At 44.3% G+C, this 19,742-nt stretch overlaps 1 protein-coding gene across 3 annotated transcripts in view; it reads left to right on the top strand.

The window, feature by feature from the left end:
• The window catches only part of LOC143787636 (complement factor H-related protein 4-like), a 533,302-nt gene extending 515,211 nt beyond the window's left edge, over nt 1-18,091 (top strand). For 2 of the 3 annotated variants that reach the window (XM_077276561.1, XM_077276560.1), the window contains 2 exons: nt 15,673-15,861; nt 17,973-18,091. In XM_077276561.1, the coding sequence (XP_077132676.1) occupies nt 15,673-15,861; nt 17,973-17,986 (203 nt within the window). In that variant the 3' untranslated portion in view covers nt 17,987-18,091. Of the gene's footprint in view, nt 1-15,672; nt 15,862-17,969 lie in introns of all 3 variants that reach the window. The other variant, XM_077276559.1, reaches the window with a different exon arrangement.
• The last annotated feature ends 1,651 nt before the right edge of the window (nt 18,092-19,742 follow it).

Below are 19,742 nucleotides of genomic sequence, written 5' to 3'. Positions count from 1 at the left end.
ACGTATGGTGGAGAATGTGGGCAATGTGAACTAAGGCATACACAAACTGTGCTGTATGTCAATAATTAAGCCAGCAACGCTACAGTTCAAGCTCGTGGACAAGATGGAGGAAATATTAAGACAGTTGGCCGTGTCTCACACACAAGAGCAGGAGGCGCTGCAGTTGCAGCGGCAACAGATGTAACAACAGCAGCAGTCAAATGAATTGTTGATTCAGCAGTTCGCGGCTATGCGAGAGGTAGATCCCTCAGCAACCATATACCGGTCGGAAGCCCGGTACAAAGTCCAGTCAGCGCTGAGGAAGATGGAACCTAAGGACAACATGGAGGCTTTTCTCACCATCTTTGAATGCACCGCAGAGCGGGAGAGCTTGCCGGTGACTCAGTGGGCTGAGGTGGTGTCCAACTTCCTGACGGGAGATGCCCAGAAAGCCATCATAGACCTCATAGACCTCAGTCAGGATGATGCCCTGGACTATGGGAAGCTGAAAGTTGAGATCCTTGCCAGACTGAGGGTTAATATGCATGTGCGGGCCCAACGGGTATTCCAGTGGTCTTTTTCCAAGACTCGCCCTGCCCGATCTCAGGCATATGACTTGCTGCAACTGGTAAAAAAAATGTCTTCAGCCTGAGACATTAACCCGTTCCAAATGGTATAGAGGGTGGTGGTAGACCACCTGGTGAGGGCCCTGCCAGCAGCCATACACCTTTGGGTGGGACAAAGGGACCTAGGTACTCTGGATGAGGTGATGGGACTGGTAGGGCGGTATACAGCTACTCAGGAATTTATACGGGACACTGCTCCATTTCAGCTGTCACATAAGGCTTCCCCAGCCAAGGACCCTGTGAAAACTCAAACGGTTCATGGGTACAGTTGTGCCACACCAATCAGATGTTGGCGGTGCCAAAGGCCAGGCCCTGTGGCTGCCAACTGCCCTCTGGGGTCTGAAACCGTGAATTGCAGGTATGGTCCCCGTATTTCTATGTATGCTCAGCCAGTCGGTACCACCACTACACGCATCGCTGACAGTGAACCTCAGCTGTGCCAGGTACTTGTGAATGGATACTAAAAAGAGGCTCTCCTGGACTCGGGAAGCATAGTGACCTTGGTTCATGGGTCCGTTGTTGCCAGTGACAGCCCTAAAGGACCGAAAGTTGAGGTGATGTGTATCCATGGGGAAATCCGGGAATACCTGACAGCGGAGGTTAACTTTTCCACATCATGTGGGGACATTAAGCATGTGGTGGGAATGGTAAAGACCCTTCCATATGGGGCTTTGCTGGGAAGAGACTTGCCCATATTCTGGTCTCTGTGGGAGACCCGGGTCGACCCTCTCACGGTAAATGTGCTGCAGGGTGCAGAACCTAAAGATGCGGAGATACCTGTCATAGGGGTCGCCAGCCTAGGGACAGAGTGTAATCCCGATAGGCTCCCCCTAGAGATTGTTGCAGCAGAGGGCGTGGGACCCCATTGAACCCCGAGCTAGAGGTGTTCCCTGGTAAGGTCGGGACAGCTCAGATCCAGGGTCCCACACGGAGACGCAGGTATAAAAAACACAGGTATGAGAAGAACCAGGAGTGTATGGTTGCGGAGGCAACTGGGGACATGTGCACATGGAACCCTCTGGCATCGGTAAACAATGTGGCTGGGGCTCAGTCTAAATTAGGTAGGGCGCTCGCTAGACAGCAGTGTTGGGAGGCTCCGTTTCGGGTGCGACGTAATACAGACATATACTTGGATTTGCCGGTGCGGTCTGTGGTGTTTCAGCATGACATAGTCACCAGGGCACGGATAAGGGTACGGAGTAAATGGTACTAAGGGCCTGAAGGCCGGAATTTAGGTAACAGGATGTGCTGCAGGGTTAGTGAACCCAAAATAAACATGGTCGAGACCACCCAAAGGTGGTAAAACATGAAAGTGAGCATGTCATCAGTAACGGACACCAGGGTGGTGGGTATTCCCGTAAGGAAGTATGGAGGAGAAATGCAAAGGGGAGGGATGCATGCGCCGATCGATGGTTCTGGTCCCTACTTTGGTCTCTTAGTGTAGTGTCGGGCAGGGATGTCGTAGGGACATGCAGATGCCCAGTCTTGTGCCCATGTGAGGTGACAAGTGTTCAACCCCACAGGTTTGAACAGGGGAGGTGGATATGTGAGACAGTGACCCCTGTTACAGCTAGGGGGCACTTTTTGTTCTCCCCAGGATGCGCACAGAGGCAAAGTGAGGCCATGATGGGGCGTTACAGTCGTAGGTGTGGCTGTGATTACAATTGTTAAAAGCCCTGTAGTATAGAGAGATTTTAGATTTGAGTCCGAGGAGTCTCGGGTGTGTCAGGGCCAGAGTGAAGCCTGACAACCCACAGCATACACAATGGTGCTGCTGTCCATGATGACTGGTCACAGATGTGGACAGGTCTTGTGCCTGGAGGTGAACCGGAGGTAGACTGCCCTGTGCCCAAAGGAAGGACCAGTGTGTGTCACAGCTGCAGACAGGAGAATGTCAAGGTCTGTGTACAGCTGTGACTAGAGACTGTGATACAGCGGTGCAGGACACCCTTGCAACTAGTCAGAGGAGGACTAGCATGTGTAGTGACTGCAATATTAAGGATACTGTAATGAACTGCTGTGAACTGAACACTGAAATTATGGGCATTTAAGTTATATGCTTGGAACCTTTTCTGTGTGGCGGTAACGCAATAAAGAGACTTTTATGTTTGAACTTTTTGGATCACTGCCTCTTCACTGCTACCGATGCCTCACAGTATACAGAGCAATATACTGTACATGAGGTATAGCAATGCTCTTGTACATGGTGACAATACACATTATGTATAGCAGTGCTACCGGGTATGAACACATTAATAATACACATTAAACATTCTTGAATGGGTTGGGAAGAAGGGAACACAACATACTTACATCCCCTACATACAGATCTCTGTAGAAAACACAAATCTGTCAATGAGTGTTTGGGGAAAAATCAAGCTATGCACTGTGGAAGAGATGTACATATGTGGCCAGAATGAACACTAATTTCCAGCAGATGATACCTAGCACCTATCCCTACATGAAAGGCAGCTAACATTGTTATTAATAGGGAATAGAACAGATGTTACCTTGATATTTTTCTTTTGTTAGGTTGCAGCAGCAAGACTATAATGCAATAAGCCCTGACTTGAAGCCTGTAATATGTTATCCCTACTGCGACAGCTCACTCTACATGACTTGCAGATTAGAGCAGTATTATTAGTGAATAGAATTTATTTGAACTAGCTTTGAAAAAGGCTATCCGTTTAATGTAGCAGCATCATGGACTGTTATGTAATCAACGCTGCTGGTGAATATAGTGGAGTGCTTCACATCTACTCAATCTGATATGGAGGAGACCTGGATCTTCTCTACTTACTGTACAAAGTCTTCTGTCCTGGCTGTGAAATCCTGTCTGCAGCGTGAGAACTGCTTATGTTATGACCATCTGACAGCCCTCAACAAGGCACTGGATCATATGCTAATACAGCGCATTGGCTCTATTGGTTTCCTAAAATGTAACCTCAACTAGAAGGTGGAGCCTCAGAAAAGTATTTTTCCTGATTACTAAGGAGTGGGTCTCCTAGACTGTTAAAGAGTTTCCACTAAGTGCAAGGGATGACAAAAATTAGAAGGAGGCACTCCAATACCCATTTGAAAAGACATAGTGGAGGGCCAAAAAAAAACATTTTTTTCCCAATATTAAGGAGTGGGTATCCTAGATTGGTAAAGTGCATGCACTAAGTGCATGTGCGGAAAAACATTTACCTCTGGAGGTATACATATTTATCAAAGAATGTCTGATGTAATGTGAGGACACAACGTTTTATCTTAGTCAACCAATCATCTATTTTCAGCAAGCCAGAAAGTATAGACCGTTATGTATATGTTGACTTTTGAATTTATGTGTTTCTTTCTGGTTGGTAAAGAATACAAACTTTTGTTCATGTAAGCCTGTAATATTGACTTGTAAGTTGACAATTTTTTGTAACATACTGTATATTGCTCTTATCCTGAATGAGTACTGATACAGGGTCATAGAACAATTCTGTTTTCTGATATGTTGATTATACATTGTCCAAGACAGGCAGTTTGTTGACTTTCAAAACAGGACAAAAAACTATGCAATAGTTTACCATTCTTCCCCTTTCCCTGTGAATACTGGATGAAGGACAGCAATTAACTGTAAAAACAGGTTATAAGCATTTGTAACATCAGACAGAGATTCTGCCAGACATCCAGAGATGCAAAGAACCAGAGACTCTCTATAGGACCTCAGTCAAGACATCATGGCTCCATCACGAGTTACACAGATATGTCATTCTACAGGATGCCAGCTTAGAGGACCACGGCCCCAGCTGGAAGAATGCAGATCAGCTCCATTAACCATCGCAAATCCATGGATACCTTTGGGGTAGTCAGGATTTGTACCCACTGATCACCTGAGCCCCATAGATACTGTACATTTGTAGGGGCAAAAAATGGGACTCGCCAGTCACCTGGCTCTATGGAGATGGTCGGAGAAGCTAGGTTGTGACCATCCGGTAAGCTGACTTTGTATCTCAATGGACTGTCGTCTTCCAAAGTTTGTCTTTACCACCTCTCTCTCTGCGCGCCACATGCCCTGTAAGCTCTGAAGTCTCAGCTGTTCTTTGCCATGCAAGTCAGTGGAAAGGCGAGACTGTAATTTTAACCATCTTAGGTATTTTGCTAGGACTGTTCTATGTGTTATCTACCTGCTTTGTGTTTCAATAAAGTATTGGCGTGCCATTTTGCCCTCACTCTGTGTTGTCTGAGTAGCATTATGCCTATGGTCAAAGTGGAGCAGGCATTCGGTGAGATATCCCTGGTCCATGCGGCTTCAGCTAGCGTACTAGGACATCTGCTGACCCCCGTGACTCCAAAGGTAGGCCCCTAGAAATTCCTAATTCAAGCGTTAGAAACTGAACCACACATGGGCCAGGCATGGTACATGTGTGAGCTCGCCTCAGTGCCGCCACCAGTTTCTGGTCATTGTCACACACAACCATTCCTGGCTGTAGGTTCAGCGGTGTCAGCCACAGATCTGTCGGCTCTTTCAGAGCTGTCCACAACTATTCGGCATTGTGTGTTTTGTCACCTAAGCATATTCGCTTCAGCACAGCCTGTTACTGCATGGCTGAGGCAGTGCTGCAGTGCTTTCAGCTTGTGACTAGTGTTGAGTAGGGTTGAGCGAAACGGGTCGGCAATTTTCAGAAGTCGCCGACTTTTGGCAAAGTCGGGTTTCATGAAACCCGACCCGACCCCTGTGTGGGGTCGGCCATGAGGTCGGCGATCTTCTGAATCTGGAATCGGAATTCCGATACCGATTCCTGATATGTTTAAGATATCGGGAATTGGTATCGGAATTCAGATTTAAGTGTAAAATAAAGAATTAAAATAAAAAATATCGCTATACTTACCCTCTGACGGGCCCTGGTACTAACCGGGAACCTTCCTTCCTTAGAATCAGCCTTCCAAGACCTTGCGGTGACGTCGCGGTGACGTCGCGGCTTGTGATTGGTCGCGCGGCCCCCATGTGACCGCTCGCGCGACCAATCACAAGCCGCGACGTCACCGTGACGTCACCGAAGGCCCTGGAAGGGCTGATTCTTAGGAAGGAAGGCTGTCGGAAAGAAGCAGGGCGTGTCCGAGGGTGAGTATATACCTAATAGGAATATACTCACCCTCGGCTTCGTTCCGGCAGCCTTCCTTCCTAAGAATCAGCCCTTCCAGGGCCTTCGGTGACGTCACGGTGACGTCGCGGCTTGTGATTGGTCGCGCGAGCGGTCATGTGACCGCTCACGTGATCAATCAGAAGCCGCGACGTCAGCCGCGACGTCATCGAAGGTCCTTCACGGGCTCATTCTTAGGAACGGAGGCTCCCAGTTACAGCGGTAAAGTCCAGGGGCCGCCGGAGAGGTGAGTATATGGATATATATGGATATACTCACCTCTCCGGTGGCCCCTGGATCTTACCGCTGTAACCGGGAGCCTCTGTTCCTAAGAATGAGCGCGTGAAGGGCCTTCGATGACGTCGCGGCTGACGTCGCGGCTTCTGATTGGTCGCGTGAGCGGTCACATGAGCGGTCACGCGACCAATCAGAAGCCGCGATGTCATCGAAGGCCCTTCACGCGCTCATTCTTAGGAACAGAGGCTCCCGGTTACAGCGGTAAGATCCAGGTGCCACCGGAGAGGTGAGTATATCCATATTTTTTATTTTAATTCTTTATTTTACACATGAATATGGTTCCAATACCGATTCCCGACACCACAAAAGTATCGGAACTCGGTATCGGAATTCCGATACCGCAAATATCCGCCGATACCCGATACTTGCGGTATCAGAATGCTCAACACTACTTGTGACTGATGTGGTCATTTTGGAGATGGAGGCTGAAGAGGAGGCTGAGAGGGATGAGGTGCAGGAGCTGTAGACTGTAGGGGTAAACCTGATTGTCGTTGGGTGCGCAATCATCAGCGAAGGGAGGATGTGTTCCCTCCCAAGGTCCGACTGGGTCCAGTCTTTCACTATATTAACCCAGTGTGCCGTCAGCGAGATGTATCGTCCCTGCCCACAGCACTTGTCCTCGTGTCCGTGGTTAGGTGGACTTTACCAGTAACTGCATTGTTGAGGGCACAACTAATGTTGTGGGACACGTGCTTTTGTATTGCCGTGACAGCACACAGGGAGAAATATTGCTGGATGGGGACCAAGTATGAAGGGACAGCTGTCGCCATCAGGTTGTGGAAAGCTTCCATCCCCTCGAGCCTAAAAGGCAACATTTCGAGCGCAAGCAGTCGCGATAATTGTAAATTTAGTATTGTGGCCTGTGTTGGCTGTGTATTTGCGCTTGCGTTCCAAAGACTTAGGTATGGACAACTGAATGCTGTGCTGGGACAAGGACATGAACGTGCTTGATAACGGTGCTAGTTGAGTGTGTGCAAAGACAGTTGCAAGGCAGGAGGCATCTTTGCATGCACTATGGACAGGGGATTAGCTTGCAAGTGGAGCGCCCCCATGGGGCCGTGGGGTACTCAGTATCAGGTCCTGCGGTTCACAGGGGGATGTCACAGTTGCTGACCCGGTCCATGGCCCTGGGCCATCTGTATTAAAGGGAAAGGTCTTTAAGGGGAATGTTCGTGACGCCACCTGTGGTATTTGGTCAGGGTGACCGACGCTGCTTTAAGGGGTACGCTGGGGTGATGTTATGGCAGCTAGATGGTATACCTTCCCACAGGTGAAGTATATCCCCAGGGATTCCCAGTGTGTAGATGGTGAATGATGAATGGCGCAGTGAAGAATGAGGACACAGGGTTGCAGTCTTTACCTTTACTGAAGACTTCAGTATCCACAGTCCAGAGCACCAGATCACAGGGCAAGCAGAGTCCGGCCGGTTTGCAGGCAAGTCCAGAGTCCCCTTGTTCAGGTCGAAATCAGTAGCCTTCCTCTAGCACTGCAGTGTTGTAGTCCCTTACTGGTAAGCTTCTTATAAGGTCCTCTCAACTGTTGTAGATATTATGTCTCTCTCTCTGTCCCCCAGATATAATAGGACAAACCTGTATGACTGGTGGCTTGAGGCGGTTTATAGGGACTCTATCATGCCCCAGCCTCTAAGGGGGTGCCACCATGCCTCCTGGGTGTAAGGCGGACAGGTAACGTGAAATTAGCTGTCCTGCTGGTCTCTGGAGCAAGGCATAAAGGTTGTTACTCCCTCGGTGTTCCGGCTACTGGGCTTCTGCACCTCAGAAGGAGGCAGCCTGTGTAGGGTTGGTCCCCATCTGATATCCACTCCTTTGCTACCACTTCTTTGCACGCTCGCTGCAATACAGTTCTGCCTTCGATGTCTCTTTCTGGGAGCTGCAGCTCTGAGGGCATGCACAGCTCTGTATCCTTCCTCCTCGATCTCTGACAAGATTACACCCCTGCCAGGGACCAACTACCTGAGCGTAGCTCAGCCAGCAACTAACTAACTTTCCCTACAGTCAACCAGTTTTACCTAAGTGTGGGGAGTGACCTAATAAATAGGAGCAAGAGCTCCCCCTGGTGGCCTGGAGTGTGAAATGTGTTACATGTTTGTGATACCTGGATGCAGTTGTCCTTCTTTGCCTCCAAACGTAACATCACTCTCCCCTAGAGGGAAATAACATTACTGCAACGACCAGGACCCTGGCGCACTGCACAAGCACAACAGAAGAAGAAGAAGTGGTGTCACCCACAGACACTGTACCTCGACACTGGGGTTCATCCCACAAAGTCAGTGGTTGGTGCTGGTTGTGGTCAGGCTGGCAGTTTTGCTAGCCCTTCTGATGCTGGCTTGGCAGGTAGTGCAAATGGGCTTTTTGGGGTTATCGGCAGAGTCTTTAACCCCTTAAGCCCCAAGGGTGGTTTGCTCGTTAATGACCGGGCCAATTTTTACAATTCTGACCACTGTCCTTTTATGAGGTTATAACTCTGGAATGCTTCAACATATCCTGGTGATTCTGACACTGTTTTCTCATGACTTATTGGGCTTCATGGTAGTGGTAAAATTTATTTGATATTACCTGCGTTTATTTGAGAAAAAAACGGAAATTTGGCGAAAATTTTGAAAATTTTGCAGTTTTCCAACTTTGAATTTTTATGCCCTTAAATCACAGAGACATGTCACACAAAATACTTAATAAGTAACAATTCCTACATGTCTACTTTACATCAGCACAATTTTGGAACCAAAATTTTATTTTGTTAGGGAGTTATAAGGGTTAAAATTTGACAAGCAATTTCTCATTTTTTCAACACCTTTTTTTTTAGGGACCACATCACATTTGAAGTCATTTTTAGGGGTCTATATGATAGAAAATAACCAAGTATGACACCATTCTAAAATCTGTACCCCTGAAGGTGCTCAAAACCACATTCAAGAAGTTTATTAACCCTTCAGGTGTTTCACAGGAATTTTTGGAATGTTAAAAAAAAAGAACATTTAACTTTTTTTCACACAAATATTTATTTCAGCTCCAATTTGTTTTATTTTACCAAGGGTAACAGGAGAAAATGGCCCCAAAAGTTGTTGCACAATTTGTCATGAGTACGCAGATACCCCATATGTGGGGGTAAACCACTGTTTTGGCGCATGGCACTGCTCGAAAGGGAAGTAGCGCCATTTGACTTTTCAATGCAAATTGACTGGAATTGAGATGGGACGCCATGTTGCGTTTGGAGAGCCCCTGATGTGCCTAAACATTGAAACTCCCCACAAATGACACTATTTTGGAAATTGGACCCCCTAAGGAACTTACCTAGATGTGTGGTGAGCACTTTGACCAACCAAGTGCTTCACAGAAGTTTATAATGCAGAGCCGTAGAAATAAAAATCATATTTTTTCACAAAAATTATATTTTCACCCCCAATTTTTAATTTTCCCAAATGTAAGAGAAGAAATTGGAGCCCAAAAGTTGTTGTGCAATTTGTCCTGAGTATGTTGATAACCCATATGTGGGGATAAACCACTGTTTGGGCGCATGGCAGAGCTTGGAAGGGAAGCAGCGCCGTTTGACTTTTCAATGCAAAATTGACAGGAATTGAGATGGGATGTCATGTTGCGTTTGGAGAACCACTGATGTGCCTAAACACTGAAACCACCCAAAAGTAACACCATTTTGGAAAGTAGACCCCATAAGGAACTTATCTAGATGTGTGGTGAGCACTTTGACCCACCAAGTGCTTCACAGAAGTTTATAATGTAGAGCAGTAAAATAAAAAAAATAACATTTTTTCACAAAAATGAAATTTTCACCCCAAATTTTTTATTTTCCCAAGGGTACCAGTAGAAATGATACACCAAAATTTTTTGTGCAATTTGTCCTGAGTACGCTAATACCCCACATGTGGGGGTAAACCACTGTTTGTGCTCATGGCAATGCTCGGAAAGGAAGGAGTGCCCTTTGACTTTTCAATGCAAAATTGACTGGAATTGAGATGGAACACCATGTTGCGTTTGGAGAGCCCCTGATGTGCCTAAACATTGAAACCCCCCACAAGTGACACCATTTTGGAACGTAGACCCCCAAAGGAACTTATCTAGATGTGTTGTGAGAGCTTTGAACCCCCAAGTGTTTCACTACAGTTTATAATGCAAAAATTATTTTTAGCCCCCAGTTTTGTATTTTTCCAAGGGTAACAGTAAAAATTGGACCCTAAAAGTTGTTGTACAATTTGTCCTGAGTACGCTGATACCCAATATGTGGGGGGGAGGCACCGTTTGGGTGCATGACAGAGCTCGATAGGGAAGGAGCGCCATTTGGAATGCAGACTTAGATGTATTGGTCTGCAGGCATCACGTTGCATTTTCAGAGACCAAGTTGTACCTAAACAGTAGAAACCCCCCACAAGTAACCCCATATTGGAAACTAGTCCCCCAAGGAACTTATCTAGATGTGTTGTGAGAACTTTGAACCCCCAAGTGTTTCACTACAGTTTATAACGCATAGCCGTGAAAATCAAAAATCTTTTATTTCCCACAAAAATGATTTTTTTAGCCCCACCAAATTTTTATTTTTCTAAGGGTAACAAGAGAAATTGGACCCCAAGTGTTGCTGTCCAATTTGTCCTAAGTACGCTGATACCCCATATGTTGGTGTAAAACCCTGTTTGGGTGCACGGGAGAGCTCGAAAGGGAAGGAGCACTGTTTTACTTTTTCAACGCAGAATTGGCTGGAATTGAGATCAGACGCCATGTCGAGTTTGGAGAGCCCTGATGTGCCTAAACAGTGGAAACCCTCAATTGTAACTGAAACCCTAACCCAAACACACCCCTAACCCTAATCCCAACCACTCCCCTAAACCGAACCACACCCCTAACCCCAACACACCATAATCCCAACCCTAACTACACCCCTAACTACAACACATCTCCATCCCTAACCCTAACTTTAGCCCCAGCCCTAACCCTAACTTTAGCCCCAAACCTAACTGTGGTCCTAACCCTAGCCCCAACCCTAGCCCTAACCCCAACCCTAGCCCTAACACTAGCCCTAACCCTAGCCCTAATCCTAGCCCTAATCCTAGCCCTAATCCTAGCCCTAACCCTAGCACTAACCCTAACCCTAGCCCTAACCCTAATGGGATAATGGAAAAAATATATATATTTTTTTTAAATTTATTATTTTTCCCTAACTAAGGGGGTGATGAAGGGGGGTTTGATTTACTTTTATAGCGGGTTTTTTAGGGGATTTTTATGATTGGCAGCTGTCACACACTAAAAGAGGCTTTTTATTGCAATAAAATATTTTTTGCGTCTCCACATTATGAGAGCTATAATTTTTCCATATTTTGGTCCACAGAGTCATGTGAGGTCTTGTTTTTTGTGGGATGAGTTGACGTTTTTTTGGGTAAGATTTTCAGGCACGTGTCATTTTTTGATCGCATTTTATTCTGATTTTTGTGAGGCAGAATGACCAAAAACCAGCTATTCATGAATTTCTTTTTGGGGGGGCATTTATACCCTTCCATGTTTGGTAAAATTTATAAAGTAGTTTTATTCTTCGGGTCAGTACGATTACAGCGTTACCTCATTTATATCATTTTTTTATGTTTTGGCGCTTTTATACGATAAAAACTATTTTATAGAAAAAATTATTATTTTTGCATCGCTTTATTCTGAGGACTATAACATAACATAACATAATATTTTTATTTTTTCGCTGATGATGCTGTATCGTGGCTCGTTTTTTGCGGGACAATATGACATTTTCAGCTGTACCATGGTTATTTATATTCGTCTTTTTGTTTGCGTGTTATTTCAATTTTTGTTTGGCGGTATGATAATAAAGTGTTGTTTGTTTTTTTTTCCGGTGATCACCGAAGGGGTTAACTAGTGGGACAGTTTCATAGGTCTGGTCGTTACGGACGTGGCAATACTAAATATGTGTACTTTTATTGTTTTTTTATTTAGATAAAGAAATGTATTTATAAGACCAATTTTTTTTTCTTTATTTAGGAATTATTATTATTTTTAGTTTTTTTTACACATCTAAATATTTTTTTTTTACATTATCACATTGTCCCAGGGGGGGACATCACTATATATCATGCTTGATCGCAGTGTGTCGGGGGTTAATGTGCCAGGGGCGGCACCCTGGTCCTCCTCGTTACTTACTTGCATTTGTGTCTCATCATCGTCCATCTTTTGTGACACTTTCCCACCTTCACCTTCATGTGACCATGGCTGCTCAAATATTTGCGCAACACTACATTCAATCTCCTCTTACCCCGCTTCAAGTAGAACGGGTGAGAGGCCCGAATCTATAAATGGAAAAGTGAATAGCTCTTCAGAGTGTCCAACAGTGGGATCAGTTGTCTCCGGGCACTCGGCATGGTGGGAGGAAGGAGGATCAGGATGAAGAATATGCAGTCCAGACTCACGGCTACTGAGACTTGACCATATGGAACAAAGGATGGTTTTGGTGGTGGCAAAGTGACTGGAAGCATTATCCGCTATCTAATCAATAACCTTTTGACACTGCCCTGGGTTCAGTAGTGGTGTACTGTTGCGGTCCCCTAGTAATTGGGACAAGTAGGTTGGGCGAGAAGATGTGGTTGTTTGTTGTGGCACAATTTCAGCTTGCCCACATCCTCGGCCTCTGCATGCACCATCACCATCATATTCAGTTCCCCATCCCTTAACATGCGCCTTGCCCATTTTAAATAGAGGACAATATTTTCCACGTTCACTACAAATGGCTGAATTTGGAGCAAACTTATATGTTATTTGTGTGACGGACACCACAGTTTAAAATATCTGCCCTGTAAGCAACTTTTTTTTCAGCAAACTGGTGTCAATAACTTGGCTAAGACACTGCCAAAAATAAAAAATAAGTGGAAGCCTGAAATGGCACAATTTTGAGCATGCGAATATGTTACCGTGTGACGGACAAACTCTAGTTTAAGATATCTGGCCTGCAGGTAACTATTTTTTTTTTCAGTAAACTGGTGTCAATAACTTGGGTACGACACTGCAAAAATTTAAATGGAGGCCTGAAATGGCACAATTTTGAGTGCACTGATATGTGATTCGTGCGATGGAAAAACCCCAGTTTAAAATATCTGGCCTGTAGGAAATAATTTTTTTTTACCAAACTGGTGTCAATAACTTGGGTGAGACACTGCAAAAAATGTAAATGGAGGAATGAAATGGCACAATTTTGAGTGCACTGATATGTGATTCGTGTGACAAACCCCAGTTTAAAATAGCTGGATTTTTAGTGCTGTAATATGGAATGAATCTGACTGTATTCTGCAGTGCCAACAAGTAAATGGAGCAGAAAATTAGTATTCTCTGGATTGCTTTTAAAGCAAATAATCAGAATTAAGATCCAAAAAATTATTCCTGGCCCCTAATTCCTGGTGCTATGTCTAAAAATATCTCTAATAGGCAGCAGCAGACAGAACTGAAATGGACCCTCTTGCTATATGCACTGAAGTCTGCTATATACACTGCCTGCCTGCCTAGCACTGATATATATGCAGCTTTATTAGTCCTCAGAAGGACTGTGAGTTGAGATGGATATGTGTATTATATTTGATATACCCACACTAAGTACGAAGAAAAAAAATATCTCCCTAGCTTAGCAGCAATTCTCCCTGCACTGCCCGATTCCGGAGTAGACTGTGACGAGTATGGCGGCATCAGGTCTGATATAGACCTGATGACTTTATACGGCCAGGCAATAACTGTAATGCCACAACCAACATGGCTGTGGCATTACAGTGTGTGGCAGACAATCCCTGCATGTTCATTGGCTCTCTAAAGAGCGTCAAATATGCAGGGGGGGACCCGAGCTCCTGTCGAACAACCCTGGAAATACTTGGCAAGCTCTGAGCATCTCGAGCAGTGAGATGCTTGGGTGAGCACCGAGTAGTGGCGAGCATGCTTGCTCATCACTACTTGTCAATAAAGTTATCCTGTTTTATGTGGATTCCCTTGCAAACATAGGTATAAACTGCAAATATTGAAATTCTTCTCTGTATGCCCCCTACAAGTAATTAATAAATACAGTAACAAGCAAAAGAGTAAGAATTAGGGTTGAGCGACTTTTATTTTTATAGGATCGGGTCGGGTTTCACGAAACCCGACTTTCTCAAAAGTCGGGTCGAGTGAAATCGTCCGATCCTATAAAAAAGTCGGGGTCGGGGTCGGCCGAAACACGAAACCCAATGCAGTGCAATGAGATACTATGGTTCCCAGGGTCTGAAGGAGAGGAAACTCTCCTTCAGGCCCTGGGATCCATATTTAAGTGTAAAATAAAGAATTAAAATAAAAAATATTGATATACTCACCTCTCCGACGCAGCCTGGACATCGCCGCTGGTAACCGGCATCTTCCGTTCCTAAGAATGGCGCTTGAAAGACCTTTCGAATGCTTCACGGCTTGTGATTGGTCGCGGCGGCCCACGTGACCGCTCAGCGACCAATCACAAGCCGTGACGTAATTCTCAGGTCCTAAATTCCTCATTCTAGGAATTTAGGACATGAGAATTACGTCACGGCTTGTGATTGGTCGCTGAGCGGTCACTTGGGCGGCCACGACCAATCACAAGCCGTGACGTCATCGAAAGGTCCTTCACGCGCTCATTCTTAAGAAGGAAGGTTGCCGGAAAGAAGCCGAGGGTGAGTATATTCCTATTAGGTATATACTCACCCTCGGACGCGCCCTGCTTCTTTCCGACAGCCTTCCTTCTTAAGAATGAGCGCGTGAAGGACCTTTCGATGACGTCACGGCTTGTGATTGGTCGCGGCGGCCCACGTGACCGCTCAGCGACCAATCACAAGCCGTGACATAATTCTCATGTCCTAAATTCCTAGAATGAGGAATTTAGGACCTGAGAATTACGTCACGGCTTGTGATTGGTCGCTGAGCGGTCACGTGGGCCGCCGCGACCAATCACAAGCCGTGAAGCATTCGAAAGGTCTTTCAAGCGCCATTCTTAGGAACGGAAGATGCCGGTTACCAGCGGCGATGTCCAGGCTGCGTCGGAGAGGTGAGTATATCAATATTTTTTATTTTAATCCTTTATTTTACACTTAAATATGGATTCCGATACCGATTTCCGATATCGCAAACATATCGGAACTCGGTATCGGAATTCCGAATCCAGATTCAGAAGATTGCCGACCTCATGGCCGACCCCACACAGGGGTCGGGTCGGGTTTCATGAAACCCGACTTTGCCAAAAGTCGGCGACTTCTGAAAATGGCCGACCCGTTTCGCTCAACCCTAGTAAGAATGTTTTGATCTTTTGGCTTTCAGACTCCATGTGTCAACATCCACGACTGGTTCAAATGTGAGACTACCTTCATTTTATAGATAATCATCCTGGCTCTCTCATACATAAATTTGACTTGCAAAAGAGGGGAGAAGATATGTGGGTCATTAGATAGATCAGTTCATGAAATAGAAAGGGCCGACTCAGGTTCAAAATAAGTACTCAGAACAGTGCGCTATGCAGAGGAAGCTAAAGTATAGACTGCCATTATGTAATAAAAACTAAAGAACTTATAGGACAGTTATCGAGGTTTACAGTAAAGTTGATGTACATTACAATGATTATTATGTGGATCTCATATTTACCATTTGATTTCATAGAGCCTTGCCGCATAGATCAAGATGATCTTGATGGAAACAACTTAGAATTGGACGAAGTTCATAATACTGATATTTTCTATGAAATCGGGGAAACAATTAAGTTTAAATGTAAGAATGGATTTAGTCATCGTGATCGTCAACCAACTGGAACATGTGCTGAAAGAGAACTGATCTATCCAAAATGTATAGGTAAAGTAAAGAAAAAAAATATTTCACCTACCAATTGAAAAAAAAAATCAGTGGGACTACATGACTTCTGAAGGCTTAATTTTATTGATAATCCCTCTGCAGTAGTTTACATGGGGAATCTGAAGCAGTTGAGGCTGAATTGTAGCGCTAAAGGCTGCCTAGTTGTAAGAAATCATAATAACATTAAAGGGAATCTATTTCTAAATTTTCTCTTTTCCATCAGAATGCAGCATGATATAGAGGCAAAAACCCTGATTCCAATGATGTATCATTTACTGGTTGTTGCAGTTTTGATTAAAACTGTTTTATATGATGCAGATCTAGCAGTTCTCTGAATGCTGAGCTCTGTATAACTCCGCCCATGCCACTGATAGGCAGCTTTCTGTGTACATTGTAGAAAAGCAGAAAGCAGCCAAGCAGTGGTGGGTTATACGGAGCTCATGAATTTGGAGGACTACATGGCAGCAGGTTTACTAGTCCTCTAGTGATAAACTCCTGCTGATAAAAGAGTGATTTTATCAAAACTACAGAAAGCATACCAGTATGTCACACATTGCTGGAATCAGGGTTCTCTACATTATGCTGCTCTCAGATTAGGTAGCAAAACCCTGGTGACAGATTTCCTTAAAGAGGTCTGAAATTAGACTGCATGTACTGACTTTTCTTGAGTAAATTATAAATGGCTCTGAAACAGTTTTCAGAAAAAAAAATTATCTATACTTTTGTGTATGCCACTTTTGTGATAAAATTGGTAACTTTTGTCCTATTCAAAACTTGTCAAAAACTCCCAGGGTAACAGCAAGAACTAGAGAAAACACCGATCCACCTCACATAACCCCTTAGATGCTGTGATCAATATTTAACAGAACAATGTGACCTGTCATATTAACTTGGACTACAAGTTCACAGATCTCAATCCTGTTATGCACCTGTTACATTTTCTGAATTAATGAAGTTCCCATTTCACAACTGATAAAAGTTTGTTCAGTTATAGAAAGTTATCACCTATCCGAGGGGTGGGTGATAACACTTTGCTCTTTGGGGGTCTAACCCCTTTGATCCCCATTAAAGGGAACCTGTCACCCCCCTCAGGCGTTTGTAACTAAATGAGCCACCTTGTGCAGCACTAATGCTGCATTCTGACAAGGTGGCTCTTTTAGTTATGCTCCCTGCACACGCTGAAATAAACGCTTATACAATGTGCCCCTCATATGGTGAAATCGTTCTGGGGGCGGGTCTTTCCCCCCCTAATCAGATGCAGCACAGCCGTCACTCCGGGCCTGTGCGCTCCGGGCGCCGCCTCCTCCTCTTGCTTCATTAGCGTTCCCGGCTCCTGCAACTGCGCACGCCCGGAAAGAAAATACTTACAGCGCAGGTGCAGGGAATGCTAATGAAGCAAGAGGAGGCGGCGCCCGGCGTGCACAGGCCCGGAGTGACGGCTGTGCTGCGTCTGATTATGGGGGAAAGACCCGCCCCTGGGACAATTTAATGGTATGAGGGGGCACATTTTATAAGCGTTTATTTCAGCATGTGCAGGGAGCATAACTAAAAGAGCCACCTTGTCAGAATGCAGCATTAGTGCTGCACAAGGTGGCTCTTTTAGTTACAAACGCTTGAGGGGGTGACAGGTTCCCTTTAAAAGCTAGAGTGGCATGTCAGATATCTTAGTGCCATTCCATTCATTCTCCTTAGGGATGCCTGAAGGAGCTAAGTGCAGTGACCAGCAGCCCCATAGCAGGTGAATGGAGCTGTGGTCAAGCATGTGCCATTCTATAATTGGAATTAAAGCTCCCTGTTCTGCCAAGTAGTGTGCGTCCCAGTGCTCTGACCCCTTCCAAGCAATAAGTTATCACCAATCCATAGGATACGTGAAAACTTTTTTTCACCTGACAACCCCTTCAAAAGGAAAGTCTAGCTAGCAGATATCATAATATACTGTAGCTCCAGTGGTCTTATAGACTCTATTCCTGAATGAGCTAGATACATTTTTTCAGTATAAGGGGGCTTATTTTATACGTCTATAGTATTTATATATAGTGTATGTTCCTCAAAAATTTATATGACATCACAAACAGGTCAGTAATTCTGTTCTATTTCTCATTGTTCAGCAGAATCTTCACTGTGATTACAGTGACAACACGCAAGATGTTACATCGTCTGGAAAGAGACAACTATAGACAAGCAGCCTTTTTTCTAATTGTATTGACTTGAATAAAATAGTGGTCACTCATGGTGTATTGTTTTAGTGACTTCTGTTTAAGAAATAAAAGTATAAATAAATAAAACTGGCTTATATGTATATACTAGCTGAAGAGCCTGGCGTTGCCTGGGCATAGTAAATATCTGTGGTTAGTTATAGCACCTCACTTCTCTTATTTTCCCATCACGCTTCTCATTTTCCCCCTCACACCTCTCATTTTCCCCCTCACTCCTCTTATTTTCCCCTCACTCCTCTCATTCCCCCCTAACACTTGTCATCTGTCATTTTCCGATCACTCCACTATTTTCCCTCACTCCTATCATTTTGCACTCACACCTTTTCATTTTCTCCTCTCACCTCTCATTTTCACCTTACACCTCTCATTTTCCCCTCAGTATATACATGTTTGTCATCTCCCTTATATATAGTATACACCTGTATGTCATCTTCTGTATATAGTATATACCTGTATGTCATCTCCCCTGTAAAAAGCATATACCTGCTGTATGTCATCTTCTCCTGTATATTGTTTATACCTATGTGTCATCTCCTCCTGTATATAGTATATACCTGTATGTCATCTCTTCTGTATATACTATATACCTGTATGTCATCTCCTCCTATATATAGTATATAATACCTGTATGTCATCTCCTGTATATAGTATATACCTGTATGTCATCTCCCCTGTATATAGTATATACCTGCTGTATGTCATCTCCTCCTCTATATACCTATGTGTCATCTCTTTTATATAGTATATACCTGTATGTCATCTCCTCCTGTATATAGTATATACGTGTGTCATCTCCTCCTGTATATAGTATATACCTGAAAGTCATCTCCTCCTGTATATAGTATATACCTGTGTGCCATCTGCTCCTGTATATAGTATATACCTGTGTGTCATCTCCCCTGTATATAGTATATATATATATGTGTGTCATCTCCTCCTGTATATAGCATATACCTGTAAGTCATCTCCTCCTGTATATAGTATATACCTGTGTGTCATCTGCTCCTGTATATAGTATATACCTGTGTGTCATCTCCTCCTGTATATAGTATATACCTGTGTGTCATCTGTTCCTGTATATAGTATATATCTGTGTGTCATCTCCTCCTGCATATAGTATATATCTGTGTGTCATCTCCCCTGTATATAGTATGTACCTGTATGTCATCTCCTCCTGTATATAGTATGTACCTGTATGTCATCTCCTCCTGTATATACCTGTGTGTCATCTCCTCCTGTATATAGTATATACCCGTGTGTCATCTCCCCTGTATATAGTATATACCTGTGTGTCATCTCCCCTGTATATAGTATGTACCTGTATGTCATCTCCCCTGTATGTAGTATATACCTGTGTGTCATCTCCCCTGTATATAGTATATATGTGTGTGTCATCTCCTCCTGCATATAGTATATGCCTCTATGTCATCTCCTTCTGTACATAGTATATACCTGTGTGTCATCTCCCTTTTATATAGTATATATGTGTGTGTCATCTCCCCTGTATATAGTATATACCTGTGTGTCATCTCACCTGTATATAGTATATATCTGTGTGTCATCTCCTCCTGTATTAGACCTCGTTCACACGTTATTTGCTCAGTATTTTTACCTCAGTATTTGTAAGCTAAATTGGCAGCCTGATAAATCCCCAGCCAACAGGAA

This window comes from Ranitomeya variabilis, chromosome 8, assembly GCF_051348905.1.
Source record: "Ranitomeya variabilis isolate aRanVar5 chromosome 8, aRanVar5.hap1, whole genome shotgun sequence".
NCBI lineage: Eukaryota > Metazoa > Chordata > Amphibia > Anura > Dendrobatidae > Ranitomeya > Ranitomeya variabilis.
The sequence above is the reverse complement of the archived record's forward strand: the minus strand, read 5'-3'. Positions and strand labels throughout refer to the sequence as shown.